The sequence below is a fragment of the Sorghum bicolor genome, chromosome 3, assembly GCF_000003195.3.
Source record: "Sorghum bicolor cultivar BTx623 chromosome 3, Sorghum_bicolor_NCBIv3, whole genome shotgun sequence".
Classification (NCBI taxonomy): domain Eukaryota; kingdom Viridiplantae; phylum Streptophyta; class Magnoliopsida; order Poales; family Poaceae; genus Sorghum; species Sorghum bicolor.
Genome location: NC_012872.2, coordinates 68039864 through 68059175, shown reverse-complemented (window position 1 = coordinate 68059175; position 19312 = coordinate 68039864). Strand labels below are relative to the sequence as shown.

The following is a 19312-nucleotide window of genomic DNA, read 5'->3' as shown; positions in this document are numbered from 1 at the left end:
TCATTCCTCACAAAGTCCATGCAATCCCATATTAATTATAAAAAATGACCATGTCATCTATATCATGTAAAATACTTTAAATATTTAATCTATTAATATACAAGTCATGTACATACATTATTTGTTTCATCACCAATTAATTCTTCTATAATGTAATCACATATTAGTTTTTGTTCTATTAGCTTAGTATTTTTTTTACTAGATCTAATACAATAAAATACATGTAAGTCAAATTCATATGTATACATATATAATAAACTGAATATGCTATGTATATAATTATTTATTTTTAAAAAAATCCCGCTGCAACGCGCGGGGAATTCACCTAGTTGTATTTAGTTATTAAAGCCACACCAAACTTTGACAGCTTTCTCTGATGAATAATATGCCATTGTTCAAATCACATTCTGAATCTGAATCTATATGTCTGCCACAGCCTAATCTGAATCACCGTAACGGCACGCCTAACATCTTAAACTCTCGTCAAGCGACCATCGCACTGATTTGGGCCAACACCGTTTATTCTCCAGTTATATGCGAATGTCTACTCGTTTAATTTCTTCACCAAACCTCTCCCAACGTTCAGCTCAGCCATCCTGGTGCAGGTCGTTCTGCAACTGCAAGCCTCGCGGCGCCTCGTCGTCACCGAGCAAGAGCTCCCTGATGATCTTGTCCCCGACCCCGTCCATGTCCGGGAGCGCGTGCCCGGCCTCGGGGTGCTCGTGGTACCGCACCCACGGCAGCTTCTGCGCCACGTACCGCTGGATCTCCACCTGGACGATCTTGTCCTCGTACCCCTGCCAGATGCTGACGACGCCCTCCCCGCCGGGGAACGGGTTCTTGATCTCCGTGGGATCGAACTCCCATGTGCTGAACAGGATCGTCGCGTCGCGGCACAGTGACTCGTAAATCCCCTGCTGCGTTGCTTTGGCCTTGAGAAAACAAGTAGCTTTTCCCGCCTCAGTACTCCTATCTACGGGTAAAAATTGCAGAAATCGAACGTGTCTGGATTCATCGTGGAGTTTTCACGGTACCGGATCCACCTGGCCGCTCTCGCGCTGCTTCCTCCAGAGCTCGGTGAGGATCTCCCAGTCCATGCCGGTGAACGCGTCGCGCTCGCCCCTGACGATGGGCGACACCCGGAACCACTTCTGCGCGAGCCAGGCGTGGAGCAGCGACGGCGCGTGGTGCGCGATCCAGAAGGTCCTACGGTCCCGGACGTCGAGCTTCGCGTACGCGGTCCTCGACACGTTGGCAGGCAGCAGCGGCCACCAGTAGTTCACCGCCGGCGCCGCCAGAGCCACTCCGGCCAGCCTGCAACGACAACGACCGAGAGCCACACATTCAGAGCATACAAGTTGATCGATCACCTGAACGGAGATGGTGGCGTGCAAGCTGCTTTATATATATATAGCTGCTATCCTTGACCGACCTGTGCGGAATGTAGTTGAGGCAGCTCCACGCTGGGTAGCCGCCCATGGAGCACCCTACCACGTAGAACTTGTCCCCGAGCTGCAGCGCGTCGGCGAGCTCCTCGACGTCCGTGGCGTCGCTCTTGAGGCTGCGCTTCGGGTTGGCGTCGCTGTCGCCGTACCCGGCTCTGTCGAAGAAGAGCATGTATATGCCGAGCTCCTCCACAAGCTCCTGCATGCGGTACGGTCGTGGAGGCCCGAGCGTTAGCAACCTAACGAACTCTGGAGTACGAACAGCCGAACACACAACGTAACACAACACAACACAACACAACAACACAACACAACACGCAGTCAGTTGTTACCTGGGACACGGGGAAGCCGCTCTCCTTGGTGGAGGAGAAGCCATGGAAGAAGATGACCCTGAACCTGGCGGTTTCCCTGCGCACTCCTTCCTCCCTGTAGGCCAGGTGCCGGCCGTCTTTGAGCCGGATTCTAGGCGAGATGATCGGCGGCCCTCCTGGGGCGCCCAGGATCGCCGGGGCCGGCGGCTGGGTGGCCTGGTACGCCCAGCAGACCAGCAGCGCCACTGCAGACACCAAGGCTAGCTTGGAGAGAGCGACCATTTCCACTCGTCGGTCTGCCTGCTGCACACATGAGACGATCAGAGTTCTCTTCCAACGGAGGAGAGGACGTTAAGCTGCCGACTGAAGATACTGAGGCAACGACAGGAGCGGCATACAGTTTCAAAGTGCGCCAGTGCGTGCACAGGAGACGAGACAATACAACTACAGGATTGTGAATTGTGATTGAGCTAGGCAGTCTCGCGATCAGGCCGCTGCCGATCAGGACTCCGGTCGTTGGACGGTCATCAGTTGGCTACGTACTCGCCTGTCAAGTGTCGATCGTCCCCGTGCCAGCACGCGGATGGGGCACCGCGTCCTGACGCAAGGCAACCGATGCAAGATACTCCGGCCGTATACTCCAAGCGGCAGCGACCGTCTGGCTTTGTGCCTTCGTTCCACAGGGAGAAGGGCTGCTGTGCACGTGTCGGCCTGCTGCTGCACGGCGTGATCTCGCCGGCGTCGAGTTTGTCCGTAGCCGCGATCTTGCCGCAACAGGCTGTGCACCGGCCGAAGCAAATTTCGGTCTTGGGTCTGTGCAGTTCGGGCAATGATAGCGAGCGTGCAGTGTGATCCCAGCTGCCTTTTGATGCATCATGCATCGCATCTCGGTCGAGTCCTTTCACTGGCCGTAAACAGGCGGTGGGCGCTCGCGTCTTGCTCTCCCCATGTTTCGGCAAAAACTATTGCGTCCGTATCACTGTATGACTGTGACTCTTGAGTCTTGACTGTCGAGAGCATCACAGGGGTCGTTGTCCATAAACAAGATGGTCGAGGGCAGATGCTGTGTAAAGTCACAAGCAAGCGCCGAGCGGTGCCACCACTCACCGCGGTGCTGGCCGGGCCGAGCGAAGTGAACGAGAATCTTTCACGACGCGTTTCATCGGCCCCTTGTGGTGGCCGCTGCCGGGTCGTACGCGGCCGGGCACGGACTGAGCTATCCCAGCTAGCGATCCTGGAGACCAGAATGGCCCAACAAGTGCAAGCTTGCAGCCCACAAAAATGCTGGAACCAACGAGCCCGCCAACTATACACGGGCCACACGGAGCTGGGGTCGACCGTGCAACGCCCGGCCCGATGGCCCTGCGCAGGCAGGAGCGCCTCGACCGTCCCGGGTCCCGGCCGAGCTCCTTTCCGCTTTCGACTCCACTCCGTGCTTCCGTTCCGTGTCCCACCAGGTTCGAGCCTCCCAGACACCGGAGTCCCAGTTCGTCCCAGGCGTCAGGCGACCGAGTCCAACACGGCCGATTCGTGTGCCGCTTTTGCACCCACATTTTCTACAATTCCCCCGGTCCAGGCTAATGATGTCTGGTACCTGGTGCCTCTACGTATGCGGCGCCTCCGTTCCAAAAAGCGATCCACGAGCCCCGTATGCATGCACCTCGCGCGCGCCTGGGCACGGCAGGGGGGGCAGCTGGAGCGCGCCCGCCTACTTCTCGCCGGCATCGACCGGCACGCCTCCCCGGTGTGTTGGACACGTAGCGCAACGGCTTTGAGCGGTTAATTGTTCGGCGCCGGCGGCGGGCGTGGTCGTGTAGCGCCACCAGCGAGCAGCATGCGCTCCAGGTGATGGATCGGATCAGCGGCGGGTCCGGTCACGCGGCCCTCCCTGCTTTTTGACGACGTCTTGCCGCCAATTCGCGTCATCATGTTCATGTTCCATCAAAGTAAGGTAAAGCTGCACTGGGCTATGTCGGCACCAAGTGTTTTTCCCGGTTTCTGCTTCGTCTTGCCTGTCACGAGGGCGCACGGATTAGACTATTTTAGAGGGGAAAGAGGCAAATCAAGTGAGCTGCATTGTGGGGATATTCCAGGGGATCGACGGCGACGCTAGTGGAAGAAGAGAACAGGACCGACACCGGTGAACTGAAAGTTTCCGAGCTGGTGCAGTTCTCAATTGCTTCAGGAATGAGACACGTATGCGGCATGCCATGAATATCTTCAGAAGTTTGAAGCCGTGGTGTTCAGCTGGTCCATGGTTAGGAGAAGACAAACAACATCCAGTTTATTTGGACACTTAAATTTTCCATTATAGAGTTGGGTAAATAACGACTTCTTTCTGCAAATTGAGACCGAACAAATCTCGCATTGCTGTTGTTAAATGATTGCGAGTTCTTTTGCATTACAAGGCCAGCAGGCTCAACGCTGCAGCGTCGATAGTGGTCTCACTATCCTGTCTTGCATGATGCCAGTAATTCATGCAGAGGTAGCTATTGTGTTAGAGCAATTCTAGCAGGGCATATAAATCAGGGCCCCTAGTTTCGATTTGAATGCTTTTTCTATTTTTGTTGAGCTATTTTTTTGTTCACCCCAATACCTGAACCTAAATTCGAAGCCTTAAATTTATTCCGGTACACATTGACATAAACAACTAAATACATGTTAGTGGATGATATGTCTCACTGATTTGCATGTCGTCAGCATAGGCTAGTGGTCTATAATCGCATCTTAAGTGGTTACTAAGGTGAACAACTTCCATATCAGATAGAATTTTTAGTGGGATTTAAGATAAAAAATAGCTATATGTATTAGTCGATGCAGAGGCTGTGATATTTTTAATATATTCCTTTTTCTAAAAGAATATAGATAGTTATAGAACAAAATGTTAAGTTGATGATTGTCATTTCAATAGACCAAAAGACCTAAAAAGTAAACAATGCAGCCCCCCATATATTGTTTAAATGGTCCAAGATGAATATTGGGACATTACTAGAGATAGACGAGACATGGAGGATCGCGACAAGCTGCCTTGACATGAGGCGTTTAGGGTCTATTTGGTTCAGCTGTGAACTATAGAAAAGTTATTTATGAGCTACGTGATATGGAAAAATTGTAAGATGTTTGACGGAAACAAGTATAAAACCTACTAATCTCTCTATCTCCTTTTGAAACAATTGTGGAACAACTATCTATCCACGACTACATATTTTCACCAAAAATTTAAAAGCAGAAAGCCAAAAGCCAAAAACATGGTCCAAGATGTTTCTAAAATTATATTACACGAAAGTAGTTGTTTCTGAAAAAATAGCTTCAAACTTCACCACACTTATATAGTTGGCTTTCTGATTTTTAGCAACAGAAACACTTTATGGTCAACCCAAACACAGCCTTAGTTGAAAATTGAAGAACAATAGATTGAGCTGGAGCCTGGAGGTGGAAGGTGATTTGTGAGTTGTCGGTTCATTATCCTAGCAATTGTCACTTCAGAGACACTTCATTATCGTTTGTAAAATAAAAGTCGTTTTAGATTCAATACACATTTTTGAAAATCCCTTTTGCCTGTTTCAGGCTTTCTTAACTGAGCTTGTAAAATGGTGAAAGGGTAACATGCTCATCTTTATCCATTCCTTATATTTAAAGTCCACTAAACTTGTAAAATGTTGATCGATTATTCAGAACCAAAGGGGGAAATTTATAGCTAGCGACAAAAAAATATTACAGCTGGTTTTGGACGACGATGCGTCGACATGGCCGGACCCCGGTGTTGATGTAGATGAGTGAGGACACAAAACCGTTCCATCCTGATCTGTTTTAATTTCTCGTCCCAGTGTACCTCTCACCTAAACTCCATTCAATACTCGGCATACCTCAGCACTGTCCAGTGACGACGACTATTCACTGGTCCACTAATCGCAATTGACCGCCTTCGCTGGGGGCCTTCTTGGCTTGATGGCTTCTTTGGCCAGGGACCATCAGTCCAAAGCTAGTTCTGATCAGTATACGCAGCACTCAGCATGCATTCGCACACAAATTTATGAACAAGGTGTACATATATATATGAGTAGTATATGCTAGTATATGCCTCCGCTTGATTATCGGAGTTCATTCACACCACCACGCGTTATCTGACGCAGGTTTTCCTGATTCTTTGCCTGCAGCCTCGGGTGTGAAAGCCAACAAACTCTTCAACCGCGCGAGGGACACACACGTAAACATTAGAGCGAGAAGCGTTGGACTCGAGCATATATATGGCAACGGACTGGTGGCCACTGCACAGACCGCCCTTCGTTTTCCTCAGGGCCGTGACAGCCACGCCTTGACATTAAGCTAGCTGCTGCTTTGTTGTTGTTGTTGCTGCTGCTAGCTACACCTCCCCTCTCCCATCTTCTCCACCAAACCCCCAAGATCAAGAGAGCCAGAGCACACTTACTTTTGCAGTGGCTATATATAACAAGGGTCGTCGATCGGTGATCTTCAGGATCCATGGGGCCGCGGACTTGTGCGGCCATGGAAGGTGAGGCCGTCGGCGGCTCGCCTTTCTTCCAGTGGCTCAAGCCGCGGCGATCGTCGTCGCCATCGTCTTCGCGGTCGTCGTCTGGCTCCTCCTCCTCGTCGTCGTCGACCACGATGGCGGCGTCGGCTGGGCATCATGTACTAGCAGCGCTTGGTGAAGAGGGACAATCAGCAGCCGGTGGAGTTGTGCAGGAAGCAGTGAGGCCGAGCAGCATGACGTGCCTGCCGCTGCTCAGCAGGCTCGGTGAGGGGAAAGGGGCCAGTGACGATCACGAGCAGCAGTGCACAGTCAAAGAAGAGATCATGAGCGGCGGCGGAGACGGCGGTGCGACCAGCGATCTGGCCAAGTCCGGCGTCGATTTGAACATCGGCTTGCCGGTTGGTGGATCCTGCAGCATTGAGGATGCCATCATGGAAGAAAAGGGTGACGAGGAGGAGGAAGACGACGAAGTGGATCAGGAGGCGGGTGAGGACGAGAGCGAGGAGTGGAAGCATATGCATGGCGGCTGCAAGGTGGAGGGGATGGATCTGCAGCAGGAGGATGACGATCGGGAAGTGGTGCCGTCGTCGGTGGACGGCCGATCAAACAACATCGTCGTCGGCGTGGGGGAATTCGGCGTGGTGGGTGAGGAGAGCGGCCTGCCGATCGCCGGCTGCCAGTACTGGATCCCGACGCCGGCGCAGATCCTCATCGGGCCGGTGCAGTTTATCTGCCATGTCTGTAACAAGACCTTCAACAGATACAACAACATGCAGGTATGTATGTTACGATGTTTGCCTATACTGGATTGAACTTGGATCTTATTTATTTCTTACGCGCCTTTTGTTTGATTTTCCCTGTTGTAACTCTAGCTAGTTAGTTTACTTATCTATCGACTCTCGTGTTGGTTTCGGCAAAACAACAAAAGACACGTCGCAATTGAAAGTGCCCCGGCCGCATGAACTTGCAAAAAATGAGTCAATAATTGATGAGTGTTATTGTGTATAAGCTAGAAATGACAAGCAACAGACACGCATTTCTACGTCATATATACAATATGCGGCAACAAGAAGCTTGTATAGGTGTAGATCATGGTATTTTATTGCAAGCTAAGTTGGAAGTCGATCGATCGAACTCAAATTCATGACCTTGCCTCCAAAACCATATGACCCATCATATATATACAAGTACAACCAATCATACACCATTTTCTGCATGCTGCACAACACACAGTGACTTATATTATTAATTACCCAGTAGTTCTTCAAAATATATAATCAAAGCACAGTAGAAAGTAATAATTCGATGTACCACAATCTATCCACCCATGCAAACAAGAGCAAGCAAAATGTTCATAAACTTCAAACAATCTACATGCATGCATTATACTACGTTCTGTTGGCTATTGCAGATGCACATGTGGGGCCACGGCCGCGAGTACCGCAAGGGCCCGGAGTCGCTCAAGGGGACGCAGACGCTGGCGCTGCTGAAGCTGCCGTGCTACTGCTGCGCGGCGGGGTGCAAGAACAACGTGGCGCACCCGCGCGCGCGGCCGCTCAAGGACTTCCGAACCCTGCAGACGCACTACAAGCGCAAGCACGGCGCCAAGCCCTTCCGCTGCCGCCGCTGCGCCAAGCCCTTCGCCGTCAAGGGCGACTGGCGCACGCACGAGAAGAACTGCGGCAAGCGATGGTTCTGCGCCTGCGGCTCCGACTTCAAGCACAAGCGATCCCTCAACGACCACGTCCGATCCTTCGGCGCCGACCACGGCCCCGTCGACGAGCCCGCCGCCGCCGCCGGAGCAAAGGATCGCATCGTACGTTTCCACAATCGGTGATCGATCGAGGTCGTCGTCTGTCGGCTGCTAGTGCTACTAGATAGAAGAGGTATCTATCTCCCCATAAGATAATTAAGATGGTCAGCTGATGCAGGTTTCTTCGTACGTACTGTAGTTGCGAAAGAACCATGCAACCAGCTAGTACTCCATGCAGATCGAGGACGAGATCAAGGTAACTAGTTAAGAACAAGTACGTATAGTAGTATTTCCTTGGATATATCAGGGCCAAGAGCAATTAATGATGTATCCAAGGAATCAATTGAAAGCAAAAGTATGGAGTATAGTTCAATAAGATGGCTCATGCCAGATTAAGCTGTGAAGTAGCTGAATTTTCTTCTGCTGGAATCATGGGCTGTTGCAGCAGGCTTCATAACACGGCCTCTGCCCATGTAACCTTGTAATGGAGAAAATTTTGCAGCTTCATAGGCTAATTAAAATTAGTCCGCAATCTAATATGCAAATGTACGAGATGAGGATACTGGATACTGAGGCATTGTTAATTGTTAACTGGCGTATATTGTTCGACTGGTTATTTTTATTGGCAATAATGATTCTTCTTGCTTAATTGGTCAAATTTTATCACTTCAATTTATATAGATATATTACTTCACTTTGCATGTGACTTACATATATATATATATATATATATATATATATATATATATATATATATATATATATATATATATATATATAATCTTGAAACATTGTTTGCAGAAAGTTAAATTTGTATGTTCACGGACCACGGAACTTATAAGGAAAACCGGTTAATACTATATAGGGCATGTTTGGTCGAGCTCCGCTCTAAGGTTCTTCATAGCAAATTCTATGGAATCTTGCCAAACATTAAAATGCTATTAGATTTTGATAGGGAGTTAACAAGAATCACTTCTTATAGCATTTTAACCGTGGACACTTTGAAAGTATTTGTCCTTCCATTTATAGAGAAGTTGGAAGTGTCCACTGTTCTAGCTCCAAAATTTTTGGAGCAAGGAATGAGAAGCCCTATAATAAATTCTTATTAGATCTAGAGCTATGCCAAAAATGCCATATTACCCCTTTTTTAGTAGATCTAATTGAAACATAAGTATCTGTGTCAAGCTATAAACTCAAATTGACTATAGCAAAAACACAAGCACAAGTATCATGAATGAGTTGTAGGCTCGATCACTAAGTAGCAGTAAGTACACCCAACACGTATATACTCCCTCCCTTCCAAATTAAAAATTGTTCTAAATTTTTTAATATATTGTTTTTGTTACACATCTAGATATAAAATATTCTTACTATATAATAAAATTTTTGTATATAAAAAAATGCTAAAATAATGTATAATTTAGAATGGAAGAAGCACCAACGCTGCATCGCCAGCTGCTTGCTAACATGCACATGTCAGTACTGCCCCAATACGTACTACTGTATATATAACATACAGACGTGAGCATGCCGCGCGAATAATTTGGACGCTTATGTGGCGTTAGCTAGCAAAAATTTCAACATTCTTCGCGGAGGGCTACGTGCGTGCGCAAGTCAACCAGGAAAGCGACGGATGCACGCGCACCGGGCGATAAATCGATATCGCGTCAGCAGCAGACGACGCAGACAGAATCAAATCAATGGTTAACTTGGACAAAAGGATCGCATGCACTCACACAACACATCGGCTCTTGTAGTCTTAGTCTCTTGTTACCTTGATCAAGTGGCCGGCCGGTCTCACCCAGCTAATAAGAGTAATTATGGCGAGGATTAGCTTTGAAACCTTTGCCAGATATGCTTTCCGTCTCCACATTTCTAAAGCCTCCGATCCAGCCCTGGGAGGGCAAGAAGGTGACGAGCCAGCTAGCTTTTGTCGACCCAGTCCAACTTTGTGGCGCGGCATGGACCACAGCCTGCTGGTCACACTCACACGCACCTCTGTCTAGATCGATCGAGACCCAATGCAAGTGTTCGCTTCATCCAGCCTTCATTTGGCGCGAGTGCGATTGTATGCCGTATGCAAGCTGTGAAAAAGAGAGAATTTATAAGGAAGCACAAGGATGACGTACGCACGTACATGTATTCCAATTTGCGTATAATACTTGAGTAACTTGACTACTACATACATGAAAATGTGGTCGGGTATAATATATACTAGAGCAAATGGTTGCATTTGCATACATATACTAGCCAGCAAGGGGTCCAGGCCAGGGCCCTTCTATAATGCTTAAGAGAGCAACTCCCGGGTCCCGGCACACGCGATCAATCATATTGGTAGTCTGGTACTACTCTATAAGTTGCTCTAGGGGAGCCGTAAAATAAAAGGTGTCAAATTATATTTTCATGAACCTCTATAAGTTGATTTTCAACAATGAACTACGGAATCGAGTGAAGGAAGCCCTACTCCAACTCTGGTAGCTGAATAAATTTGGCGATCTAGCTGGTTTGAAAGGTATATTTTTCTATTTTCTAAAAAGGAAATATAGCTAGTTTGATCCCTTCATTTCAAATAAAAAGAATATGAAACTACTGCTAGTTTTCTCTAAAAATGTTTTATCTATCTATTGGTGCTCTATTCATAGTTATGTTGATCTGATTGTTTTTAAATAATAATGAGCACGTTTCATCAAAATAATAATGAAGCATGACTACGTGCAATGAATTAAAGTGATAGGAACGGAAGTGAACTAGTTCCAAATTAAATAACTAAATGTAGATCATAAATAAGGTAGATAACATCTTTAAGGGCAAAACATATATTAATTTCCGATCTTATGTTTTAAAAAATCATTTATAAATTTTTTACAATAATTAAATTTGTTTTTTTATTTATTTTTAAGAAATAGAAAATTATTACCTCATCAAAAATCACAGCAAGAGCACCAAAAGTTTTCGGTTTCGACAGCTAGAGGGTGTCGGTTTTGTAATTTAAAGTTGAAAATCAGATCATCATACAACTTGGAGGTTGAAATGTGTACTTTACCAAAAAAAAGTGTTAAGGCCCTATTCATTTGAACATATCAGCTAGAGTTTTATAGTTGACATCAGTGTTTTTCTTACACAATAAATTAACATCAGTATTAGATACTTTTATGGCCAACCACCCCTCTAGTACCTAGAGGTTTATGCATGCATGGAAGGGGAGGAGGAGGAAGTGACCACCGGGCAGCAGAGCCACAGCCCACAAGCAGCAGCAGGTTACACGGAATGTCAAAAAGGAGGCCATGGGCGAGCGCCGAAGGTGACCGCCGGACCTGTGATGTAAAATCCTCTGCCTGCAGGTGGTGCGCCGGCGGGCGTGTATATGCCGTACGTGCTGCGTGGGTGCTCATGTGTGCTACATGACATGCATCTAGCCATCTAGCTAGCCGCGAATAAACCACCACGAAGGATTGTCGTCGTCGATTCGTCGTCGTCCCGGCACCACCGGCCATTTCCCACTCGGTCGGGCTCTCGCCGATCGAGGTAATTAATCAACCAGAACCAGAACCAATCCACGCGCGCGCCCACACGGGTCCATCAGGGGCGCCCCCTGCTGCACCCGGCCGGTTCACATGGCAAAACAACCAAGCGGAACAGATACAAGCATGGCACGGCCGCGCGCGCGGCCGGGGTCCTCCCCGGGGGCCCGGGCGCGGCCGGGGCCGTGGCGCGTCGCGTGTGGGAACGACGAGCGGGCTAGCTCTGGGCCATCCATCTGCATTGCGGCCGGCCGCAAGCAACATTCGGATGAGATGAGAGAATCATATCATATGCTAGCTAGCTAGCTAGCTAGGCCCCATGCCTGCCCTGGACGTTGTTGATCGTGTGCGTGCGTACGCGTATAACCTCGCAGCGACGTTTTCTCATCAAGTGTGCGTGGTCGAGAGTGACCATTTGCAACGATCCAGCTACACAAATCTGTTCGGTGTTCACATGAATGATTAACGAACCTGCACACGTACGGTTGATGACAGCAGCTTGTTATTACCACACAGGTCAGCGCACGTCATGTTGACGTCGGGAAACGGATATGACGACGTGGTGTACTGTTCGCTAATTTATTATGAGAAAAAAATATTTTTAATTGATAAAAAAAAATACGGTTTATACGATAAGCGCACATGACCTAAAAAAATATTACGGATGAATTATATACAGAAGCTAAAACGGCTCAGCGTAGAGCAAGATATAGTATAGTATGTAGAATACTTTGCTTGCAGCGAGGGATATCGGCACACTAGTGAACTCCTAATTATAATGCATGCAAACAATCCATCCTTCTCCAGGTTTGTTCGCGTATAAACTCCATATATATCTCAATCACGCTCACGGATGGAATGATTAAAGACGGGGAGAAGAACGACTTTACCTAAAGAATGTCGGAAGGCCGCAGGGGGAGGCAAATGCAAAGAAAGAGGCAGCTGACCGAAGGCGTTTTGCCTTTTCACACCGACAGGATTAAAGCAAAACCGGTGAAAATTTTGTTTATATGTGTAACCACAGCATCAGCCGCCGCCTCCCATGCCAGTAGTCGCAGCAGGCCGGCCGCTCGTAGCTTTTGTGTCTAGCTCCGGCCGCCGGCCGGCGAGCTCGTTGGCGGGGAGAAGGAGCGGACCCCCCAATCCATCAAGTAAATTCAGTAGCTGTCTATTAGATTTTAGCCGAATTTAGATAAATCTCTGTTACTCTCTATCAGGTTAGTAGTGTTAGTCTAGATACAAGCAAGGCGGGAGTTGAGTGGTCTGTTTATGTTTGGACTAACGGGACCTTGAGGCCTTTGGCTTTATATGGCTCACCAACGACATTAAGGACCCTCCAACTGTAGAGTGGTTTCGGCACCGTGCATGAGCCTATGAGGATATATGAGCCCCCTATTTGGTGGAAAAGACCAGTGGTGGATAATGCCAAAGTAATTAGAGCATCCCCAACATGCTATCGTAGCTAGCAAACAACACTTTTTCATACTATCTAAAGAGAGTTGAAGAAATGAACTCATTAGGGGGGACTAAAGCGCTATACTGTACAACTTGATATTCTCCTTTTTTTTTTCTTATTTGATCTCGTGTCTAGGTCAGCTGGGACTTGGCCGAGCCATTGTAGACGCCCTTAGTGACTAGTGACTTGCGGCTTGTATATATATTTTCTCGGCTGAACCTTTGTGGTAAGCCAAAGACTTTAATAAGGCTTGGTTACCGAGTGTGGAATTCTTGGTAAAGCTTCATGTGGATTGTGCTGATATGTGATTGAATAGCATGCCTGCGGCAGCTTCAAGGAAACTTTGAGCAAAATAATACTTCACTATGAGCAACAGTCACGTCATCAAAGATTGCTGAAGTGGACTGTTCTTTTATTATAGTCTGTTTGTGCTCATAGGCATAAAGACTAGACATTGTTATAGCCAACAAGATCTCTCAAAGGTTGAATTAAGCTTTTCCGCTTTGACCTCTGTTTTGGAAGCTAATCAGCTATCCATCTACCTCGATTTAATTCGATGCAGCCATCATGCAGTGTGTGTTCTAGATGACCTGCTGCTTCTGTAAATATTAATCCTTGCTCTATGTTTAGGTGGACTTATGGTACACGTAAATGTTAATCCTTGCTCTATGTTAATTCGTAGCAAATTTTAAAGAAATCAATTTGGACCAACAGTAAACATCAAGGTTTTTCCTTTCCAAGTATTGGTATAACTGTAACATCAGGGTTGAACACACGCTCAATGTCTAGGTGGACTTATGCTACACGTACTTGCTACGAATACTACGTTGACGAAAGCACACAGAAGTCGATTTCAGCGGTGGTACCTTTGTCCTTCAGAGAGGCCTATCTTTTGCGATCAGTCAAAGTCTGCGATTAAAATGACTGGACGTAGGCGTTGGTCCGAGTTTAATTACGTTGCAGCCTGTAGAATGCAGAAACTGGTAATCAGAGACTTTCTGGAGAATTTGCATCTTGACCCTAGTAGTCACGCTGGCGAGCACTTAATTTGCTACGAACTGGTTTCTCAAAGATAGCTCCGGCCAATAGTCGATCGAGTTCTGCCAATTCAGTTTTCTAGCCTGTAACAGACGATGGAGTATGTTGTTGATGAGTTGGAGCAAAATTGTACTACTACTCCGTATATGTATGTAACTTCTAGGAATCTAGGTAAAACAATTTAGTACCGCTACCGGAACGCAGGTCAATGGTAACTTGGTAAAAGCATGTGACCGATACTGAACTCTATCGCAGGCTGTGTAGTGGCCGGTCAGTGGTAAATAATGTCACAAGTCTTAGGTCACATGAATGACCAACTGCCCTAAAATAAGATCAGCCACCAACCACATTGAAAATAAGACTTGATTACTCTCTTTAGAGCTTGGTGTACTCAGTCTGTGAAATAAACCTGGTTACCATGACACGATGTCATGCTCACAGACCTGGGCTTCTTCTGTTGTTGGGCTGGGACTCACTGGGAGCCTGGGACTGGGACTACCATTATCATTGCAAGGTGTGGAAAATTGTCACGTTAATTTATTTTTCTCATTGGGCCATGAAATGTTCATGGAGACAACTAGACAAGGCCCGTCTATGGACTAGGTTAGATCAACAAGATCAGGTCCATCCATCGTGAATAACGGATCGGGCCCATCCTCACTTCTTGTATGTAACCCATGCTTTTTTTTTTTTGGAAACCATGTAACCCATGCAGCTAGCAGAAGAGCCTAACGAGGATGATTTTCCCCCTTTTTAATAACGAACCATGATTGCATCAGAATCCAGAAGAACTGAAGGTCTAATGATAGCAGGGCTTGTTAGTGCGAAGCAAATATACTCGCCATCTGAAAATGGGCGGAGCATAATAGACATATGGAATCAAATGGAAATAAAAACTAAAGGTTAAAAACAAAAACCACCAGCTCAACAAAAACCGGCAAGAACTGGTGGAAGCATCAGTGAATAATAAACACTACTAGGTTGTCAAATCGCTTTTATTAGGAGAAGAGTACCTTCAATTGGGATCAGAGGTTGCAAAAGTACCATATCAGGTAAGTGATCAGAAGCTTTTAGGTAATGACTAATGATTGAGTACTTTATATGAGAAACCGTATCAGTCCTCACCGCTGGCCCTTCGCGATGATAACCACAAAGACTGAGCAAAACCCTGCAGATAAACACTAATTTACAAGCAGTGACTCCAGACGGCGTAGCATTTACCAAATGAGAGAAGAGGAGCATATTCCTCCAGAAAACTGATTCTGGGATGTAATGAAGACCAGGCATCACGTATGTAAGTTGCAAAAGAAACTTAATCATGACAGTAGACAAGGATGGAGTAAATTAAGGCCTTGTTTAGATGCAAAAAGTTTTTGGATTTTGACGCTGTAGCATTTTCGTTTTTATTTGACGAACATTGTCTAATCATAGAGTAACTAGTCTTAAAAGATTCGTCTCGTAATTTACAGGTAAACTGTATAATTAGTTATTCTTTTTATCTATATTTAATACTTCATGCATGTGCCGTAAGATTCGACGTGACGATGAATCTTATAAAGTTTTGGGTGTATCTAAACATGGCCTAAACTTCTCAAGGAAAGGCTGAAAAACTGCTGTGGCATGTACAACATCTGATACGAGGGCTTAGGGTTGAGATATTTGGCACGGTCACAAATGTTTAAAATTTGACTCAAGTTACGGCTCGTTTAGTTACAATTTTTTTTGCAAAAATAGACAATGTAGCACTTTCATTTGTATTTGACAAATATTCCAATCAAAAACTAACTAGGTTCAAAAGATTCGTCTCGCAAATTACAGGCAAACTATGCAATTAGTTATTTTATTTAGTGTTCCATGCATGTGCCGAAAGATTCGATGTGACGGAAAATCTGAAAAAAAATCATTTTTTTTGGAACTTTGCAAGATGTTCTGAATTGTAAGCTGTAACAGCATATTTATTGTACAGTGAATCTTCCTTCCCTTACTCCATATAGCAGAGAGCAAGAAATTGCGTAATTGAATTTGTGCACGCCAATTATTTTTAGGTGATATCAGTAAACTACTCCAGCTGCAGTTGTCGATGCTCAGAAATATGCAGATATCAGGGTACTCAAAAAGATAGTACAAAACAAAGGTGCCGGGCAGTGCTGTACTAATTGATGAACTGGTTTAAGGGAACATCTAGTACACTACACGCAATAACGGTGGTGTCCTTTTAACTTCAGATAAAGTAACAAAACAAAGGTGCCGGGCAGTGTTGTACGATATTGCATTTTAAACAGAAAGATACTAGTAACATGGTGTACCAAATCATCGAATGCTTCTTGAGCACATTGCAGATCGGATTAAATAAATGCCAAGAAGTGGCTGCAATTAACTTAATCATGTCAACAATGTACACAGACTAAGCAATCGAGAACTTGCACAAAAACTGAATATGCTCCATTCATTTCAAAGAAACATGGAGACCATTGTTGTCAGGCCATGGTGGCAAAACAAAAACGCAGAAAATGGCAACCATTCAGGTCTTTGGAATGAGTATTTTCCAGAATACAGTCTTTTTCTGCAAAATTATTATAAGATTCATTTAAAATTTCTACAGTATATGCATTCTAGTCTTCCATTAGCATCATGCTGCAAAGTTCAATAAGTAAAAGAAATGGAGTCAGTAATAAAAATGAATCATATACCTCGTAGGTACCAGAGTGATGATAATAAGGGATAGAACACGGTATTTGAATATAAATGAGTGTGCAACAAGTATATGAAAATAAAATGCCATGTTTTTCTGAATGTAGTTCAAATAAATTGCGTGTATTCCTGAACGTAGTTCCAAAACGAAGGTAAGCTGTATATAAGATATAATACATTTTGTTTCTTAATAAATTGAAATGTCGTCTAAAGTTACAATTCCAGACACTGCCTACTGTCGTGCTGAAGCCAAAAACCCCCCAAACAATCCCTTCTTCTATAACAATGGAGTAGCCTAAACCCCAATATACATCTTCCAACTCCAACAGCACACGAAAATTTTACTATCTCGATATGCCTATCTCGTCTAATCACAATGGATTAACCACCGACACAACAACTTTTACATCGTACTAACTAATCAAAACCGGAAAAATAAGTGGGGGGAGAACACCCGTTCCTCATAACGTCGAGCACATGGCGCGCGCTCTACGAAGCTGGCCTAATGGTAGAAGACGACGGGCGGGACGGTGAGCCCGGAATCCTTGAGGAACGGGACTACCTGCGGATGCTCGGAGAGGTCGTGGTAGAAAGCGTACTCCGCTTCGTAGTCGTGGAGGTCTAGCTCCGCCTTTTGGTTGCTGTGGTAATGGTGCTTGGCGTCGGAAGACTTGCCGAAGCCGAACACGCTGACTTTGTCACACACTCCCACCGCGACCATGATGGCCTGCATCCCGGACGAGTAATGGAACATGGCGGCGTCGTGTGCGCGGTCCCACTCCTCGGGCGCGCGGCCGGTCTCGACGACGAATCGGCGGAGGGAGTAGTACTTGACGATGCGCGCGCAGAGGACGTCGAGGCGGGCATCGGTGACGGAGATCGGGGAGCCGTGGTGGGAGGACGAGGTGGCGTTGCAGGCGGCGACATCGAGGAAATGGGCGGCCTGGCAGATGTAGAGCAGGATGGGGACGCCGTGGCCGTAGGGGTGGCAGAAGCAGCCGGGCCGGCGCGCGCAGAGGTGAAGGATGTTGCTGTTGATGAAAGAGAAGTTGGTCTTGCTACCGACGTGCGCGGCGTAGCCTGAGATGCGGGCGTTGTTGAGGCGGAACACGGCGGCGTGGGAGTCGATGAGGGCGCCGTGGTTGGCGCGCAGGAGGATGCCGCTGTTGCCGACGACGGCGCAGGAGGGGATGCGGCCGGGGATGGAGAGCAGGGAGGGGAGGCTGGCGAGGACGGAGGGGTCGTAGCGGCGGAGGCGGTGCCAGGAGCGGAGGTCGCGGCGGAGTGCGGGGTCGATGTGGAGCTGCTCGTGGCGCGGGAGCGGGTGGAGCAGGACGTCGTGGTCGTCGTCCGGGTAGCGGGCGCGGCGCGGGAGCGGGTAGCTGTGGTGGCGGTGGAGGTGGAGCGGGTGGAGGAGTCGGTCGCGGCGCCACGCGCGGGTCCGCGCGGCGGAGGCCGGGAGGCGGCCCTCGAGGAGCTCGTCCACGTCCCGGCGCAGCGGCGCCTCCGAGGGATCGGCGGCGGCCAGGCGGAGCAGCGTGGCGTTGAGGCGCGCCGGGTCGAGCGGCAGCGGCGGGGGCTCCCGCGCGGGCGCGGGCGCGACGGCGCGGCGGAGCGCGGTGGAGAAGGAGGCCGCGCCGACGAGCACGACGAAGATGAGCACCGCGAAGGAGCGCCGCAGCGGCCGCTTCATCGCCGCCGCGGGCGCAGCAGCCCCAGCCTGGGGCTAGCTGGGTCGGAGCCGCCGCATCCGCATGGGGGCACGCGCATCAGGCAGAGGAGAAGGAGAGGGAGCGGGGGGGTCCGTGTCCGTGCGACCGAGCACTGTCCGAGTGGCGGAGTAGGCGCGGGCGCGGGCGCGTGGGGTGGGGGCAGAGCGAGCGAGGTCTTTATCGGTCGCCGTGCTAACGGGCTTGCTTGCGTGCGAGGTGGGATTTTATAGGAGTGTGCTATTCATGGTTGGTTGGACTTGGGGTTCGGCAAACGTGGGATCCAATGTGCCCTGCTCCGGTTCGTGCATCGGGCAGAGTAATCATTTTGCGTGGGTGGCCGGCGCCCAGCGTGGGTGGGGCCCACCAACATCCCGCACGATGTGACAGGTGGGCCCTTCAGACAGACCTTCACCAGTCGCTATTCGGTGGGGACTGGAAGAAAAGTGTGCACGCCAAGCCCGCATGCCGTTTTGATGATTGGTTAGGGCTTGTTTGATCAGATCATCCATCCGAGGAAGGTTTTTGCATCGAGCTCCCCTTTCATGCTTTCCATCTGGGTCTGGTTTACTTCCGAAAAGATTTCAGATTTCGTTACTGTAACAATTTCGTTTGTTTGTTATAAATATTATCTAATTATGGACTAACTAGAATCAAAAGATTCGTCTCGCGATTTACAGCTAAACTGTGTAATTATTTTTTGCTTTCGTCTATATTTAATATTTCATATATGTGCCGCAAGATTTGATGTTACGGAAAATCTTGAAAACTTTTTACTTTTTGGGGTGAACTAATCAAGGCCTGCATCTTCCCTCGAACTACTAATTCCGGCACCTGTGTGTTACTGGGCAGTGGGCACGCATATTGCCGGAGTTAATTTAGCTAGGGCCTTGTTT

The 19312-nt window shown here is 47.7% G+C and overlaps 3 protein-coding genes across 4 annotated transcripts; 1 reads left to right on the top strand and 2 right to left on the bottom strand.

Moving 5' to 3' along the window:
• Positions 348–2144, bottom strand: LOC8058945. The gene is made up of 4 exons (XM_002456621.2): positions 1778–2144; positions 1433–1644; positions 1035–1314; positions 348–932 (listed from the first exon to the last, which is right to left on the bottom strand). The coding sequence occupies exons 1-4, from the start codon at positions 2036–2038 to the stop codon at positions 588–590; spliced, it is 1098 nt and encodes a 365-aa protein (XP_002456666.1). The 5' UTR covers positions 2039–2144; the 3' UTR covers positions 348–587.
• LOC8062351 (protein TRANSPARENT TESTA 1) lies at positions 5859–8650 on the top strand. Its single transcript, XM_002458755.2, has 2 exons — positions 5859–7024; positions 7660–8650. The coding sequence occupies exons 1-2, from the start codon at positions 6239–6241 to the stop codon at positions 8083–8085; spliced, it is 1212 nt and encodes a 403-aa protein (XP_002458800.1). The 5' UTR covers positions 5859–6238; the 3' UTR covers positions 8086–8650.
• On the bottom strand, positions 16437–18622 carry LOC8062350 (sialyltransferase-like protein 1). 2 transcript variants are annotated; one of them, XM_021457970.1, is made up of 2 exons: positions 17270–18622; positions 16437–16650 (listed from the first exon to the last, which is right to left on the bottom strand). In XM_021457970.1, exons 1-2 carry the CDS (start codon positions 18398–18400, stop codon positions 16600–16602), a joined length of 1182 nt encoding a protein of 393 aa, XP_021313645.1. In that variant the 5' UTR covers positions 18401–18622; the 3' UTR covers positions 16437–16599. The 2 variants fall into 2 exon arrangements, with proteins under 2 accessions (XP_021313645.1, XP_002456665.1); XM_002456620.2 differs by lacking the exon at positions 16437–16650 and having other exon boundaries at positions 16844–18621.